Source organism: Temnothorax longispinosus, chromosome 1 (genome assembly GCF_030848805.1).
Source record: "Temnothorax longispinosus isolate EJ_2023e chromosome 1, Tlon_JGU_v1, whole genome shotgun sequence".
In the NCBI taxonomy this organism is placed as follows: domain Eukaryota; kingdom Metazoa; phylum Arthropoda; class Insecta; order Hymenoptera; family Formicidae; genus Temnothorax; species Temnothorax longispinosus.
The window spans coordinates 15,893,404-15,910,433 of record NC_092358.1 but is presented as its reverse complement, the minus strand read 5'-3'; the positions used below and the strand labels follow the sequence as shown (position 1 = coordinate 15,910,433).

General features: G+C 33.7%; 1 protein-coding gene and 1 long non-coding RNA gene across 15 annotated transcripts in view; both read right to left on the bottom strand.

Annotated features, from left to right (window-relative positions):
* The window catches only part of Spri (Src homology 2 domain-containing protein sprint), a 541,914-nt gene that overhangs the window by 60,882 nt on the left and 464,002 nt on the right, over window positions 1–17,030 (bottom strand). For 2 of the 14 annotated variants that reach the window (XM_071776346.1, XM_071776365.1), the window contains exon 2: window positions 12,590–12,828. The exons of 11 other annotated variants lie outside the window; for them this stretch is intronic. In XM_071776346.1, the coding sequence (XP_071632447.1) occupies window positions 12,590–12,729 (140 nt within the window). In that variant the 5' untranslated portion in view covers window positions 12,730–12,828. Of the gene's footprint in view, window positions 1–12,589; window positions 12,829–13,551; window positions 14,433–17,030 lie in introns of those variants that run through there. One more of the 14 variants, XM_071776355.1, reaches the window with a different exon arrangement.
* Window positions 9,140–11,545, bottom strand: LOC139813724 (uncharacterized). Its single transcript, XR_011732226.1, has 3 exons — window positions 11,115–11,545; window positions 10,853–11,015; window positions 9,140–10,020 (listed from the first exon to the last, which is right to left on the bottom strand). It is a non-coding gene; the product is annotated as an uncharacterized lncRNA (long non-coding RNA).

Here is a 17,030-nt window from a genome sequence, read left to right as displayed (position 1 = left end):
TGGACAATATACAGAAATATACGGACATAAATTAAGAAAGTTGTTTTATTGGATAAAAATCTTGATTTAATGAAAATATATAGAATAAAAGAAAATGCATTAAAAAAAAGATTACATACATATTAAAAGTGTTATACAAAATGGAACATTTTAATCGAGACACAAGTTATTGATCAAGGATTATATAATTTCTCACTCACATAAAAAATATAGAGTAGAGTGGGGTAAAAGTGCGCAGTGCAGATATTACTTGTTTTTCTGTAAGTTAGGTTGGTAACACTAATTTAAGTTAATTTATAAGGTATCATGACTGAGTGGCGCCATATGCAATGACCGCCGATTCAATTGAACAGCATTGAAACTATGAGGTAAGTTTTATTTTTCGTCTTTCTGATGTAATATTTTAATTTTTTCCAAACTGTATTTCATAAGTAGAAATAAACTTAAGTAAATCATCGACAAGACATTTTGATTAACTGATTTCTGGCGTGTGTCATATAGTAGACATTTCAAATTGTTATCCGTAGACAGTAACGTTTACCGGTAATTTAAAAAATGTCTCGTGGGGCAAAAGTTCGCACTTGATATCCGAAGTTAACTCTAAGGCCCAGTTCCACAAACGTCAGTTAACTTTTAATCTTAGGTTAACTCACTCTTCGTTTCTTTCTAAGTGGCATGAGAAACTTTCTAAATTACCGCGGTAAGCGTTACTATAATATATACGGATAATAATTTATAATGTCTAATATAGAATGCATGACACACGCTAGAAACAAGGTAATCAAAATATCTTATCAATGATTTACTTAAGTTTATTTCTCATGAAATACAGTTCAGAAGAAATCAAAATATTATATCAGAAAGTTGAAAAAGAAAAATGAAACTTACCTCATATAGCGTTTTCGATTTGTTGACTCAACCCGACTCGAGTCAGATTAAAAGTTCGGAAAAATGATAACGAAAATAATGCTAAGAATATTTGATGGAAGTTAATAAATGTTTTCTACCATGATAGTTTAGAGTCATCGAGTTTCAAACTGAACTTTCGATCTGACCCGAGTCGGATCGAGTCAACAAATCGAAAATACTAATAGTTTCAACGCTGTTCAGTCGAATCGGCTGTCATGTCATGACAGTTTACGAATTAACTCAGTATTGTCAACCTAATTTACACGAAAACGAATATACCTGCATTGCGCAGTTTTGCCCTACTGCATGCGAACTTTTACCCCACCGGTGGCATTTTTGCAATCAGTTCAAGAAAAGTTTATTACATGGAATGTATTCAAAATATAGACATGAGCCCCCTAGTGAATTTTGAAAAAGAATGTTTGAAGATTTTACAGTTCAAATTTCAAGACTCTAGCTATCTCAACGATAGATATATGGGATCAAAAACTAAGTGCGTACTTTTCCCCACTCTACTCTATCAATGCTTACTGTAATGCCAGTTTCTTAAGGAGAATTTTTAAAATACAGCTTATTTTGATATCTTTGTAATAGCCAAGTAATACCTGTCAAAATCAAGTAATATGCTTACTCTTTATTGTCGACTGTAACTAATAATATACTATCTCTTTTCTTGTTTAATATAAAATTCAAAAATCTAACCTAAATGGTAGCTTTATTTCTTTTTCACAAAATTATATTATCTAACTTAACTCAAGTGACATGTATTTAAAAAAAAAGATGTGAAATGTTTAATTTCTTCTTCACAAAATTGTATTACCTAACTTAACTCAAGTGACATGTATTTCAAAAAAAGATGTGAAATCTTTATTTTCTTTTTCACAAAATTATATTACCTAACTTAACTCAAGTGACATGTATTTCAAAAAAAGATGTGAAATCTTTATATTAAATTGCGCCAATTGTAAAGAGAATATGTATATTGCTTTAAAAGATAATTGTTATGCAACTACTTTAAAGAAATAAAACCCAAGTGGTATCTTCGTATTCCTATTCAAGGGTCTTCCTATTTTAAACCCAAGTGATAATAGCTTCTTAATTCCCTTTAACAAATTTTTAATATTACAAAGAATTATTTTAATTACAGAGAATTAAAGAAGTAACAGTACAAAATAAAAATATTTAATTAAAACAAAATAAATAAATTTTTCTTGTAAAAAAACTTGGCGCTGCTAAACTTTGAAATTTAAACATTAAAATTTAAACATTAGTACTAAGATTTTTGAATAAAAAACAAACATAATTTAGGGAAGAATGCGACAGGAGTAAAAAAACAGCGCCAAGTTTTTTTACAAAAAAAATTTATTTATTTTGTTTTAATTAAATATTTTTATTTTGTACTGTTACTTCTTCAATAATTTGTAATTAAAATGATTTTTTGTAATATTAAAAATTTGTTAAAGAGAATTAAGAAGCTATTATCACTTGGGTTTAGAATAGGAAGACCCTTGAATAGGAATACGAAAATACCACTTGGGTTTTATTTCTTTAAAGTAGTTGCATAACAATTATCTTTCAAAGCAATATACATATTCTCTTTTAGGCCAGCCAAATTAGACAAAAAAAAAGGCTTTTGCTCTCAGGTGACGCGAACTTTTTTATTCCTTTTTAGGCGTGTTGGGGGTGTTTAGAAAAGCTTATTTTTGAGTTGTCGTATCATGAGACCCAGAGCTTTTTGAGGGGGGTGGAGGGAAAACCAATTTTTGACGAATCGGAACGAGTCACCGCTCATTTTCTTCGTTTTTTCAAGCCCTACAACTTTCTCAGGAGCGAAAAAGTGCTATCTATTAATCGAAACGAGATAAATCCAAAAAACCGCGAAAATTTTATTTTTTGGGGGAACCAAAATTTTCGTTTTTTCGCAATAACTCGGCGAATGTTGATAAAAAATGATTGACTAACCCCTCATTTTGTAGCCATAGTTTTTGGTGTCCAGGTGTATTAATACCTTGAATTCGATGTCCACGTGTTCCAGGTTGCCGATGACGGGTTCCAGATAGTGCGCTCCATAGTTTTCGGTGTCCAGGTGTAATAATACGTTGAATTCGATGTATAGGTGTCCCACGTTGCCGATGACGAGGTCCACATAGCGCGCTCCGTAGTTTTCGGTGTCTACGTGTATTAATACCTCAAATTCGATATCTACGTGTCCTACATCAGATTTAAAGTTATTAATACACCTAGACACCAAAAACTACGAACCGCACTATGTAAACCTAGTCATCGGCAACCTAGGACACGTAGACATCGATTTCGAAGTATTATTACACCTAGACACCGAAAACTATAGAGCGCGCTATCTGGACCTCGTCATCAGCAACCTGGGACACTGACATCAATTTCAAGGTATTAATACACGTAGACACCGAAAAATACGGAGCGCACTATGTGGACCTTGTCATCGGCAACCTGGGACACCTAGACATCGAATTCAAGGTATTAATACACGTAGACACCGAAAACTACGGAGCGCACTATGTGGACCTCGTCATCGGCAGCCTGGGACACCTAGACATCGAATTCAACGTACGATTACACCTGGACAACGAAAACTATGAAGCGCACTATCTGGACCTCGTCATCGGCAACCTGGGATACCTAGACATCGAATTCAAGCTTGATTCATAAGAATCGACTAAAAATTCCCTATCGGCACTTTCTGCCAAGCGTAGAGAACCTTCTTTTCCGGCAGCGGTGGTAATATGATGTAAGGATACGAAATCTCTCCAGATAAACATGAAGCAATTGACTCAATATATATTATATATATACTTAATTTACCTAAATAGAAATCTTCCTCCTGACCGATAAGTCTATCGACCTAATTTACCTACTAGATCGATCGAAATACGCGCGCGATATCGAAACTGGCGATACCTGCGCCGCCAGCGTCGAAAAAGTGAAAGTGACATTTCTCTGATAATCATAATAATATTGAATGAGAGCGGTCGACGTAGAAGAAAGTATCTTAAAATAAAATTTTCACATTTGGACTTTGCGTCGCAATATCTCAGCTCGTACACTCTTAAGCATGTGTCGCCAAAAATTGGAGGTACACGTTGAAATTTTGTCCCTACGTAATTACGAGGGACATAAGTCACTCTTAAGCATGTGTCGCCAAAAATTGGAGGTACATGGTACCTCGAAGTTAGGAAGTACGTTATGGGCAACGAATATTCACCCGACAAAAAAAATTATTTATTTCGAAATTTTATTATTATTTTTTAACTAAATTTGTTTCTTAAAATGCAGTCTATGATTATAAATATTTTTTTGTATTTGAAAAACACACTTACCTTGGTGGGATTTGAACTCGGGACCTCTGCATCGTGAGCCAACTGCCTTACGTGGTCGACTACTTCTTAATTTGAAGTAAACGTTATATATAGTCTACATATGTCATACCAGCGCAAATATATAATTTTTCAAAAATTATCTTAAGAAACAAATTCAGTTTAAAAAGAGTAATAAAGTTTCGAATTGTGGATATATGATATAATATTGCCCGCTGCTATTCGCGAATGTCTTTCGTTCAACAAATGTCGCGATCATGCCATGGTTGGCTATATACGTATACGAGGTACGTATGTAGGAGGTATATACGGCCAGCCCCCTAAAAAACTGTACCTCCTAAAACTGTACCTCCTATGACACGTTCGTGCACGCGTCCGCGTCGAGTGCTTCGCGAATGTCTTTTGTACGAGGTACATATGTAGGAGGTACATATTTGTACGAGGTACATATGTACGTACGAGGTACGTATGTACGGGGTACATACGGGAAGCCCCCTAAAAAACTGTACCTCCTAAAACTGTATCTCCTAAAAAATTGTACCGTGAATTTATAAGTGCGGTACCTCCAATCGGTACCTCCTCCTTTATCAGTACCTCGTGTATTCCGTACCTCGTGCTACTGTACCGGGAAAAGTATCTCCTAGCAGCATGTAACTCCAAATGTCATTTCCATTTAGAAATTAGTACCTCGAATTTGGAGATACTACGCGGTACATGCTTAAGAGTGTAGGGCACGTAGCGGAATATTATAAGAGAAATCCCCCCCCCCCCTATAATTGGACCCCAAGCTATATATCGATCAAGCCTACTTAGAACTTGATTCGTTCACTCGTTATCGAGATCTCAACATCTCGGGTACTCGCAACCCGTCGCGTCGCGTAAAAGAGTCACGGTCGGTCTCGCTCCGCGTGTACTTGGCACGAGACACTACCGTGTCTCTTGACATATACTATCTTTTACTTTCTCCAATAAAAATGTAGCAGCTAGGAGATTATATCAAGATATAAAATTGTAATTTTTACTCGTTTAAATACGTTCTGTTATTCTATGTCTCAAAAGTCCTGGTTTGGCTTGAACGCCCCTCGTAAATGGGCGCTGTTTTTCTTGGTTCATTCGGAAGGGTCTGATCTAACGGTCGGCATCGTCGATAAATAGAGAACAAGAGAGAAAGAAAAGGGAAGAGACACGAACGACGTGCGACAAAGTGAGCTCATTGTCGATCGATCACGCGTCAAGGTGTATTCCGACGTGTGCCATTAAATTCCGCTTCCCGTTGACGGAGAAAGGATAATGACATCAATGCCACTCTCTCTTCCCAGCAAGACTTAGGACAAATATAAAATTTATATTTGTCCAGCACAGTTAACTTTTGATTCGTGAAAATTATTTTCTTGAGCGCGAAATCTAATTTATGCATCCACTAGTTTTCTATTTTTATATCTTGTTTTTGATATTAGTCTTTTCTTTTGCTAAAATCTTTCTCTACACTGCTGGAAAATTTTTGTAGTTTTGTTAAAAAAGATCCTTGTTAAAATTTTTGTGTAAAATAATCAACACATACATATATGTGTAGATTTAATTTGTGCAATTTAAACATATGCCTGCTATGTGTTAATTGAACTTAACAAATTTAAAATGTCAAATTATTAAAATAATTTAAAAAATATATTAAAGTAATACAATTTGAACGTATTTATTAAATGTGTTAAAATTTATCGAAAAAAATGTTGATTTTACTCTATAACAGAAGTGGGAATAACAATTTACAGAAAAAGAGTGTTGATTTTATCTTACAATCTTAACTTCAACATAAAAGTTATGTTAATTGTACACATAATTAACCTCAAATTAGGATCAGAATTATATTTCCTTTCTGTTGAAATATTTTAACATAGTATCGGTGTTACTATTTAACATATGCATATTATGTTAAATTAACACAACAATTTGAGTGGACCGTTTGGGACATGTGATTTATGTTATATATTTAACACAAATTTTCCAACAGTGTTAAAAAAATGTAAAAATAAAAGTATTGAGTTGCAACATGTCCGACGGTAAAATGTCTGATATAATTTTCGTAAGAAAATTAATGTTACACATTAAAATAGATTTGAAATTAAAATATATCAGAATAAAATGATTCAAATATTCCAATTTTAACATTAAGAATTAAGGTTAGACCGGTTTAACATTAAGTTTTAATCTTCTTCATGACCTAACTTTTCGTATATTATTATTATACTATTTTTTTCGGAGATAAAAAAAATATATTTTATTATCTAGAAAAAATAGCTTATAGCGCAAAAAATGTATTTTATTTCTTATGATAAAGATTAAATATAATAATATAATAATTAAACATAAAAAGGAATTGAATAATGGTTATTCTTACAATCAATCGTTAAATAAAGCTTCAGAAATTCTACAAATCTCTCTCTTTGACGATACTCTTGAGAACAATACTCGACTTACGAGGTGAAATGTCGTTTATTCTCGCGAGTAAAAAAAAAAGTTTGAATAAAGAGGGTAGACAGGAAGAAGAAAGCGAGAACGGGGCAAGGAGAACAGAAGTCAGGTGTTTTAGAGCGACTTCCGTGCATCCGGTTTCTTGCATAGAGCGAAACCGAAGCCGAAGAGCGTCCTCCTTGAGTTTCAGCCTGGGAGACCCGTTCACCGTATTACAGCGACTAGCGAGTTTAAGTTACCCGAGTTGTAATACGCGATACTCTCCGCTCGCTAAGCATTACGGACGGTTTCGACTGTCCATACAATTTTCTGTTTTACGTTTGCAATCTTCAATGAATATTAATAATAATATGATAAGCTTAACTGATCTTAAGTCTATGATTCAAAACAAAAGCCTGTTAAAAATGTATTGTTAATTTTGTAAATTGTATAAAAAGGCGTGAAATAGAAAAAATAATGTTAAATTACAAATGTTAAAAATATTAACTAAAAACATTACCTACACTATTTATTAGACAGTTTAATAAAAGACCCGGAGAAAAAGAGAATAATTATTATTATAGTTTTTACATCTACTACAATTGTGGTTTCAGAAATATCCTGTCCAGCCCACAATTTTACAAAATTTCAGATTAAATCATAAAAAAGATCTATTTTAATGTAATTATAATGCCACAGCTACCATAATGTATTAGAAACTCCTATTTAGAATTAATAATATTGTTAAAATTTTTAATTAAAAAAAATTTGTTGTAAAGATTAATAACAGTTGTGTGATCAAATGTTGAATCTATTACATTGCAGAAACTTAAATAAAAAAACACGGATTTATCGAAACAATCTTATACTGAGCATTGTATTTATCATTTGCAATACTGTATTACTATATCAATTTTAACATCGAATTTGTGTTCAGCAATTTGAAAAATTCTTACCTACTTGTGTTTATTAAATAAACAATTAAAAAATATAGATTGTCTGTGATTCAAAATTCCAAAATGGCTTGATTTAATTTTCACTTTATTAATTTTTCCACAATATAATAAATCTCATATTTTAATCACGAAATCTTATTAATATTATAATTTTCACGTAAGGAGGATTAAAAGTTCTAACGATATACTTAATTTTAAATGAAACAAAAACTGTTCCAAGACTTTCACATGCCGTAACTATAGAGCATGATAAATATGCGTTAAAATACCTTTTTATAATTTTAATTTCAAATTTCTCAAAATTGCAAACGTGACAAAGTATTTCAAAGGTAATTATGAAATTAGGTACATTTAAAAACTACGAGGAATAACTAATTTTCTTTCTTGAAAACAAATCATTTTTTAAATAAAACTATATGTTTAACGAAAAGAAAACGTTTCCAACGACGTGTGTCTCTGCAAACTGTTCCTCATCGTCATCGTTTTTGGCACGGTGCCAAAGTGTCGCATACTTTTGTCCTGTGTAATATCAACATTTTCGTCTTTCCTCTTCGACGATGAATAACGATACGCGTTCTCAAAGCGAGTACAATGACGAGTGGCTGTTCGGCTTAAGGGAAACCGGAAGAACATCGGGCGGACGTGCATATCCCCGTGGAGACTCGATGTACTTTCAAAGGACTCTCGAGTCGATATATTCGCAACTCGGAAAATACCGGGAGACTTCTCCTTTTTCCCCCTGGAGGATTTGGAAGTCAGACTCAATTTCCACAGAGTAGAAATGGGTTTTCTGCCGTCGGCTCGCGAGGAATTCTGCGGAGAAAGGATCTCGTCAAAGCGAGACTTGCATTGATATTATTATCCTTCGACACACGTCCTCGTGGATTTGTGAAAATGTTTTCCACCTACTCTCTACACGATTCTTCGGAATAAAGGGACTTTCACTCGCTATATAGGATTCCGTAAATTATTGTTAGAAAATCAACAAGTCACCCAATTTTGTGATAGTAGGTACATAATAATTTAACCCTGATTATATTACATGATTATAGTAACTTTAGTTTAGTATTCTATGAAATATAATAATTCACTCATTATTTGTGATAACTTACATGACGTCAATGGAGTCCATTCTATGAGATATAATTATATAATAATTTTAATTATTAATTATAATGTTGTGATTATTTCGATAAATATTGACGAACCACGATTGTGGTCAAACATTAAGAAAAAAATCCTATTTGTTCAAACAATACTAACTTCGTGAATGAAGTAACTCGTCAAGATACCGAGGAAATCATGCGAAACACTATATTCTACGCTCCGTCTACGTTACAAGAGACTCGCACAGTTCAGCGATCATTTAATCTTGCGGTGATGATGACGAGCAAGCGGCTTTGCTTTTTTTTATATCGCGGAAGAAAGCCATAAAATAAAAAAAGGAAACAATCTGATGGCTTCCAGAAAGAGAGGAGTGCCCTTTGGGAAACTAGGGATCTCCACGGAGGTCTCTTTGATTAAGTGGAAGACACAATCGTGGAAAATCGTTGGAATTACATTTATGGACGATTTGCGCGCCACGTTAATTAGGGTAAACTCGGATAAGATGGCCATAGTTTTTTAAAATGCAAAAAACATGCATTTATTTTTGTTATTTTTTAATAGTGTTTGGTATATTCCTTCGCTGAAGCTTAAAGTACGTAAAACTATCGAAATTAAGAAGAAAACACTTAACATAAATTTTATATTATCAAAGTATTACAACATATATGCATTGGCCATCTTATCTGACCTTTAAGGAAAAGATGGCCATAGCATTACGGAACAGTTGGCCATACATATTTTAATGTTAAAGATGCACTTAACATCTTGTAAAATGATTAAAAAAACTTATAATTTCACATATTTAGTTAAAAATATATATATAATTTTCCCACACATTTGGCAGACATCAATAAATGATGTACACGTTTCATGCAGCCACCGCTTGCAGCGAATGCATTAAATCCAATCTACTTACATACAAAAACTTCTGGCAAGAGATAAACTTTCTGATTTGCGTACAGAAACATCAGGATGTCTAGACAAAAATGAATAAAGCCACTCATCCAGCTTTTTGAGTTTCATTATAAATCTGTGTTTGACTTCAAGTTGATTAGCAAAGTTATAAGCCAGTGTACAAAGATCATCTCAAGTAAGCGGAAAACCATGTTTTTGCATCATTTTAATATGATGCATTCTTCCTTCATTCCAAGCGAGCAGGTAGGCCTCATTCCACCCTTTTAGCAGGTTTAAATCTTCTTTCAAGATTAACCTCGAGTATGTTCTCAATTCCTATTTTTATTTGGTATCTATAAAAACACAAATACTGTCACTATTTATAAATACCATTTATAAATATTATTATTATTGTCTTTTTGAAAATTCTGAAGTAATTTCTATCACCTTGCACGCATATATTGGCTGCGTTCAGCCGATACTCCGCTATATAGCCTAGCAATCGTGAGCAGTCGCTCGTTTCCTCTCCTTTGACCCAATGGATTAAAAGGAGAGGAAACGAGCGACTGCTCACGATTGCTAGGCTAGCGGAGTATCGGCAGAACGCAGCCATTGACTATGCTTTTTATTCACCCAACGTACGCGGACTAGTTCGGACGTGTTTCGAGTGTAGTCACGGACGACACGTTTTAACGTGTTCGGACGTGTTCCGCCCAAACGAAAAAATTTTTTAAAGTATTGCGACTAATACTGTCTGCTTGCAATTGCCTTTTAAACTTCGCTACTCAACCGTACAGTAATCAAACAGTGAAAAACACTCAAACAGTGGTAAACTGGCCATAATTGTCCTCGGAATAGAGGCAGGCGCTAATTAAATTAAAGAAGCAAGCAATTGACTATGCTTTGTCAGTACACAAGACAGGTTTTATAACCTCACTTCCTAACCTCATTTTTAGCAGTACAGTTTACCGTTTTTCCGTATAAGTAAAAGTTAATTGACTACCGTGTCACTTTGTTATGCGATAAGTATTGTTAAATTCTTTCTATAGAAACTCAAGAAGCAACGCGATATCGGGCAATTAAATGATGAGATTCTCACTTGATAGCTAAACACTTACGAAGTAAATATCACAATATTTCCCGAAACTAGCACAAAATCAAAATGAAAAATCTTATAATACTTACTTTTATTGCACATCATCTACAATTCTCTTCTATAATAACAAAAAGCCAGTGCCACGAGCTGTGTGATAAGCAATTAATCGATTTTTATCTCGCAGCTAGTCATATTAATATATCGATTGTGTGGGCCGACTTATCATGAAAAAAGTGGGCCATCTTACCCAAACTGTGAGAAAAAGATGACCATAGTATTTATAAATAAATAGTGGAATAAGAAATACAAATTATATATATATATATATAGGTCAAATTACAATTTACATACCTTAATTATGTGTGTAACGTTGATTACGGCAACTTAACTGTAATTTATTCGACGTTATAGCAGCTTTTAGCAGACACATGAAAAACTTTGCAGGCAGTCGAAAGTAAAAAATATGATATATTATTCACAATATTGTTATTTCGAATAGTGTACGCACATAAACTACTGTAAATATTGATTATCTTTGAGAATGACTACAAAAATGCACTGTTTAGCTATTATTGGAGAAATTACAGCCATGGGCCATCTTTTCCGTATGGCCATCATACCCGAGTTTACCCTATGTATTGAATCGAAAAAGTATTTATTTCGTTGCGTACATGAAGTTTTCTATGGAAAATAATTGTATGCATATCATTATTCTAATAAATATGGATTATATAAACAAAGATTATATGAATCAGTATTAGAATCCTTTATTTTATTGCCGAATGTCTAATTGCGTAATTATTTAAATAATTAAAAAAAATACTGCATTTTATTTTGAAGTTTATGAGAAAACCGAAGGTAGAATTATCATCAATTTGTATTCGTTGTGTTAAATTATTTTATTTTTAGTTACAGCATGTAATGCTTAGCAAGTATCTTTAAAATTCAATTTTTTAAATGTATTCAGCAAACAAATTATAATTTGCAAAAAAATCTTGCGCTTTTTGTATTTTTAAAACAAAAGTCTAATATGTATAATATCATACAATATAATTTACTATTTGGAGTAAAAGAGTCGCTATTCTGAATTCAATCTCAATCAATTTAATTTCTAATTTGAAAAGAAATCTTGTTTCTTCTTGAAGATTTTTGAAGGAACAACAGGGCGAACTCCTCGCGAAAACAAGAGAGAAAAAGAAATAACGAGACTCGTCCGGGGTCTATTCGTGGGACCGTAAGCGGATTACGGCTAAAGCGGCTTACATAAGAATCAACCGAAGGGCTTCCTCTCGCGCACGGCCACTTTGCTATCATATTTCATATTAACTACTGATTAAAATCGATTTCCTCGCACCAACCACAGCGCGCGAGATCCCCAGTTTCCTCTAACTTACTCTATTGATCCTGGATTGCTCGTGAAATAGACCTTCATTTAAATTCGATTACACAATTTACCGATCTATTTTTATGTTTTTACGTTCTAGCTAGAAGGCATGCTTCAATTACCATCTGTGTACCTCGTCATCATTTTTACATCGAAAAATAATACATTCTAACTGTCGAGAGCATGTAAACACGCTGTAAATTTCTATAAGATACATAATAATTTTAATATAATAATTAAATACGTGTTATAAATTCGAGCTACTTTCAACATCATTTTCCATCTATCTTTATTTATGAATACCGTTTGTTTGACAAAGAGAAGAAATGATAAAAACATGAATAGAATAAGCATTCTCGGTGTTGATAGTTATAGTGTCTTAGATTTATTTTTTATAGTATAAGTCTTAGATTTATTATCTATTTTACAAAAAAAAATTTACCTCTTAACGCCAATTTCCGCATAGCGGCCTCTGTTGACTGTCCGCGTTGCCACCACGTTTCTGCCGTTGCCATTGCCGGGATTCGTATACAACGTCAGTATGTCGCTGCTGTTAATGTTGCCGATGATCGGCGGCAACATTATGGCAAGAATCCACGATCGGCTTTCTCACGATTGAACGACGACGATCAGCATTTTACAGACGCAACGATGCGAGTCGGTATTCAGCTTTTTGCGATTCTTTAGATAGTAAAGACTCCGTTCGATTATTATTCAATCGCTTCAAAATTTATCGACGAAAAAGGATCTCTGGAGATTCATGGACGATTGAGGTATGAAATATCGGTTGCAAACTTATTATTATTTATCATCATCATCATCACTTATCAACTTATTAATAATATAATCGGTGGCCCGTTTTTGGGACAATTTTATTATAAGTAAAATAATTTTAATGTTAAATATAATCTTCCTTAAAAACAATTTCTAATTTCTAAACTAAATTATTATCTAACTATTTAATAATTCCAATATTAATATAAAAGTTTCAAAAAATGAATACACATAGCAATAGTATAGTATATAATAAAAAAAAATCGTTTTAGATTGCAATTATGTATACTACAGTCTCAAATCAAATGCAGTTAATAACGGTAGAAAATATTTATCACGGTTCAAAAACGTCCCAGAAGTTTCGCGAAAAAATAATGGCAGCAATCGAGCTATACGACGATGAAGAAAAAGGTGGGTTCGAAGTTAAACGCCGAGAAGAGAGCTGGGAACGAGATATCGTGTTTGCACCGGCCGGCCGGCAACTTCCGTCGTGTTCTCTTTCATTTCTCGGCCGGCCAATATCCACGGACGCGCTCCGGAGACCTTCTCTTTTTTTCGTCCAGTCGAGGCGATATCGATAATAACACACGTTCCTCGCTCCCCTTCCGCGATTACCACGTTTTTTTTTACCTCTGCGAGCAGCCTTCGTCGTAGAGCCGGCGCGGCGGCCTTCATATTTTCGACACTATAGCGTAACGTGGCTGGTGAACGCGTTATAGGTATTTCGCTTCTATCGTTGTCCTCGGCAGAGAACACACCGAAAAACACCGTGTAAACGAGACTTGATTGGATTGTCGCCGATCGCGACCTTGGAAGAATACGCTTCTCATTTATGTAACGTGCTTATTTCTACGAGATCTGTTCGAAAGTGGTTTGCGACACTTTCAGACCTGTGGTGTGTGTGTGTGTGTGTGTGTGTGTGTGTGTGTGTGTGTGTGTGTGTGTGTGTGTGTGTGTGTGTGTGTGTGTGCGTGCGTGCGTGCGTGCGTGCGTGCGTGCGTGCGTGCGCGCGCGCATTGCATATTGCCCTGCATTTATGTTAATTCGGTATTATTGTACAGTATAATTAAAATTTATATTAAACATCATAACATGTCATAATCTATGTTAAATTCCTTTTTGCTTACAAAGTAATATATGTGGACAGTAATTGAGAGTAAAACGCAATAGTTGTGTTTATAGTTTTAAAGCTGATTCTCTCTCTCTCTCTCTCTCTCTCTCTTTCTTTCTTCTGAAGAACTGTTATTTCCAATGTTGAATATTTTTGTAAACAAATTATGTTATAAACTTTTCTACAGATTTTATTTTCATTGAAATTATCAACAAATATTGATTACGTCAATCACATTTTCGCTGAATAATATATATGTTAATGAATATTGTACCTCTGTAAATACATGATTATTCACGATGTCAATTACTCATTTCTAGTGTTATATATGTTTTTATTTTTAGAATTTATTTCTAAATTTCTTTTATCCATGTCACATAAAGTTCTACATTGTTTCCAATTTAATCTTTATTTTTTATAAGATAGATAATACATTTTTTGATTGGACAATTCTCTCTTGTAAATTCATAAATTGGTAAAAAATACTAGAGAGAGGGAGAAAGAGGGGAAAAGAGGGGGGGGGGGGGGGGGAGAGAGAGAGAGAGAGAGAGAGAGAGAGAGAGAGAGAGAGAGAGAGAGAGAATGTCTAAGTATCTAATTAAGTATTTTAATTAAGTACGACAACATCTCCGTTCGTTTGGTTTGATTAAAGTGTGTAGACTTTAAGTGGAAGGTGTTAACAGAAACTGTGCCCAAATATTGCCGCAGACTCCGAGAAGATTTTAATCTTGTCCATTGCGTTTGAACGTTTTGTTCTTCTCTCGACGTTTGATTCTCGCGTATTTATAGCGATAACCCGAAACTTTCTGCTTACATTGCGCGATAAAGATCCGCGCCGCAAAGTTTTCGATGGTTTCTTTTGTACAATTCCAAAAATTGGATCGATCTTATCGCAATCCTATTTCGGCACTTTGATCGTAAGGTTGCGGACACAATTGTGCGATCGTATTAACAATAAGATGTCGAATCGAGAATACTGAGATTTTCTCTCTCAAGCTGCGCAAACAATTCTATAAATCGATTCTCAAGCTCTTTTCTCAGATTTAGAAAGATATGTAAAATGTAAAAAATTCATTAAAAAATAATTTATTGACACAATAATGTGCTTATAAATTTTAGAATTATAAAAATATAGAATTTTAAACAATATGAAATTGTATATTTAAAAAATATACAAAATTTTAATAAATATAATAAATAAAATATAATTCAACTTATATACTTTTAATTATAAAAATATTATTTGTGATAGAATTCGTGGAAATAATTATATATTATATCAAGTGAGACGTCTCATATAATTGTCTTACATAATTAAGAGTATAATGTTAATACCTCTCTATCAAGTTTTACTTCGACGAAGCGACATATGCGAAAATTGTAATTCATCTCTCTTTATTAATTCCGCGTTTTCACCGGTGGAAAAAAAATACATTCTAATGGTGATTGATGGTTTTGCTCTCGCTGCTCAATCGAGAGAGTTACGACTCGTTTTCACAAGTCCGACACGATATGCCGACGTCAGCAGTCGCGATGAGACTTAATGACGATCGATGGGCGAATTAATTTAGAGTCTCGCCGTATATAGAGCGTGAAATTAAACTCGATCTACAAAGACAAAAATATTCTATCTGCTTGTGTGTCAAGTAAAATTCTGCTTTTTAAATAGAGTTCGTTTTGTTTCTATCGCGGAAAAATTATCTTCGAATCGATTACGGAATTTCCGAAAGAAATGTCCTGTCGGATATTCTATATAATTACTAGTAACAGTGAGAGATACGAACGACTTTTCTCTCCACATGTTTTCTATTTCGATCTAATTGTTCGTGAAGCATGATAGGAATAGCCGACTATTAATCGACTTCCAGCTATTTTCAGTCGCGCTAGTTTATATTGATATAAAATTGATATAAAGTTTTTTCGTAAATTATATTTATACATAATTTAATATAAATATAATGTCAAATAATGAAATGTCAATAATAATATTTTTTCTTTGAAGAAATAGCTCTAGAGAAACACGTATTTTTAATATTTATATAATACATAATATAATATATTACTTTATATAAATTATTTTTATTTCTATCAAAATATATAGCAAAATTGATTGTTTTAGACAAAAGTTTGATTTGAAATGCATCTCTCACGAGATGCTTAATTTCTATTAAAAAATATAATTTTCTCATTCAAATATTATTTATTCCATTCCCTCTCTTTTCGTATTCCTTTCTAAAAAAAGGCATGTTAAGTCGATACTCGCATATCTCGAAGTTTTTTGTTGCCGCTGGTTTTGTTGCCAATTGGTTCTCTCGCTGCGCTTACTTCATTTGCAGCTGTCATCGTATATTTTGACAGTTGTGTGTATCAAGAAGTTAATAGTGTAGTAGTAATTGCATAATGTTAAAGCTAAATAGCGCGCGCGAAGCGCGCGTCTGTGGTGTCTAGTGTTGGAAAAAACATGTAACTCCTAAAAAAACTTGAACGTCATACATAATTTCACGTTGTACATCGCGTTTATACATACCAAAAGTTCTTAACATTATTTTTAACAGACTGAGACACATCGCTGTATTTGTTATTCACGCTTGATTGATTATATAGGTACAACGATAAATCATATACTCCGTCCCCTTCTCGTTTCTCTTAAACTGGATGCTTGATAACTCGTAGCTAAATAAGTGCGACATCATTTTTCTTGCTTGTTGCTCTATACTTGAAGGCAGACACCGACATGAAACTTGAAAAATCATAGTTCGAAGAAGGAAGGACGTACATGTAGATGTGCTGTTTCGCTGCATGCGAAACAGAAACAGACGCGGCGGCGTTCCTCTTAGCGTTTCGAACGCTTAATCATACGTTGTGCACTGTTATTAATCTCTCGCACCCTTTATCTACAACGCGACGATACGATCCAAATGAATTATTATCTCATCTAAAGCATCGGACGATTCAAGGATCTCATGTTCTACGTTTTGAGACGAGATATAAATCGAAG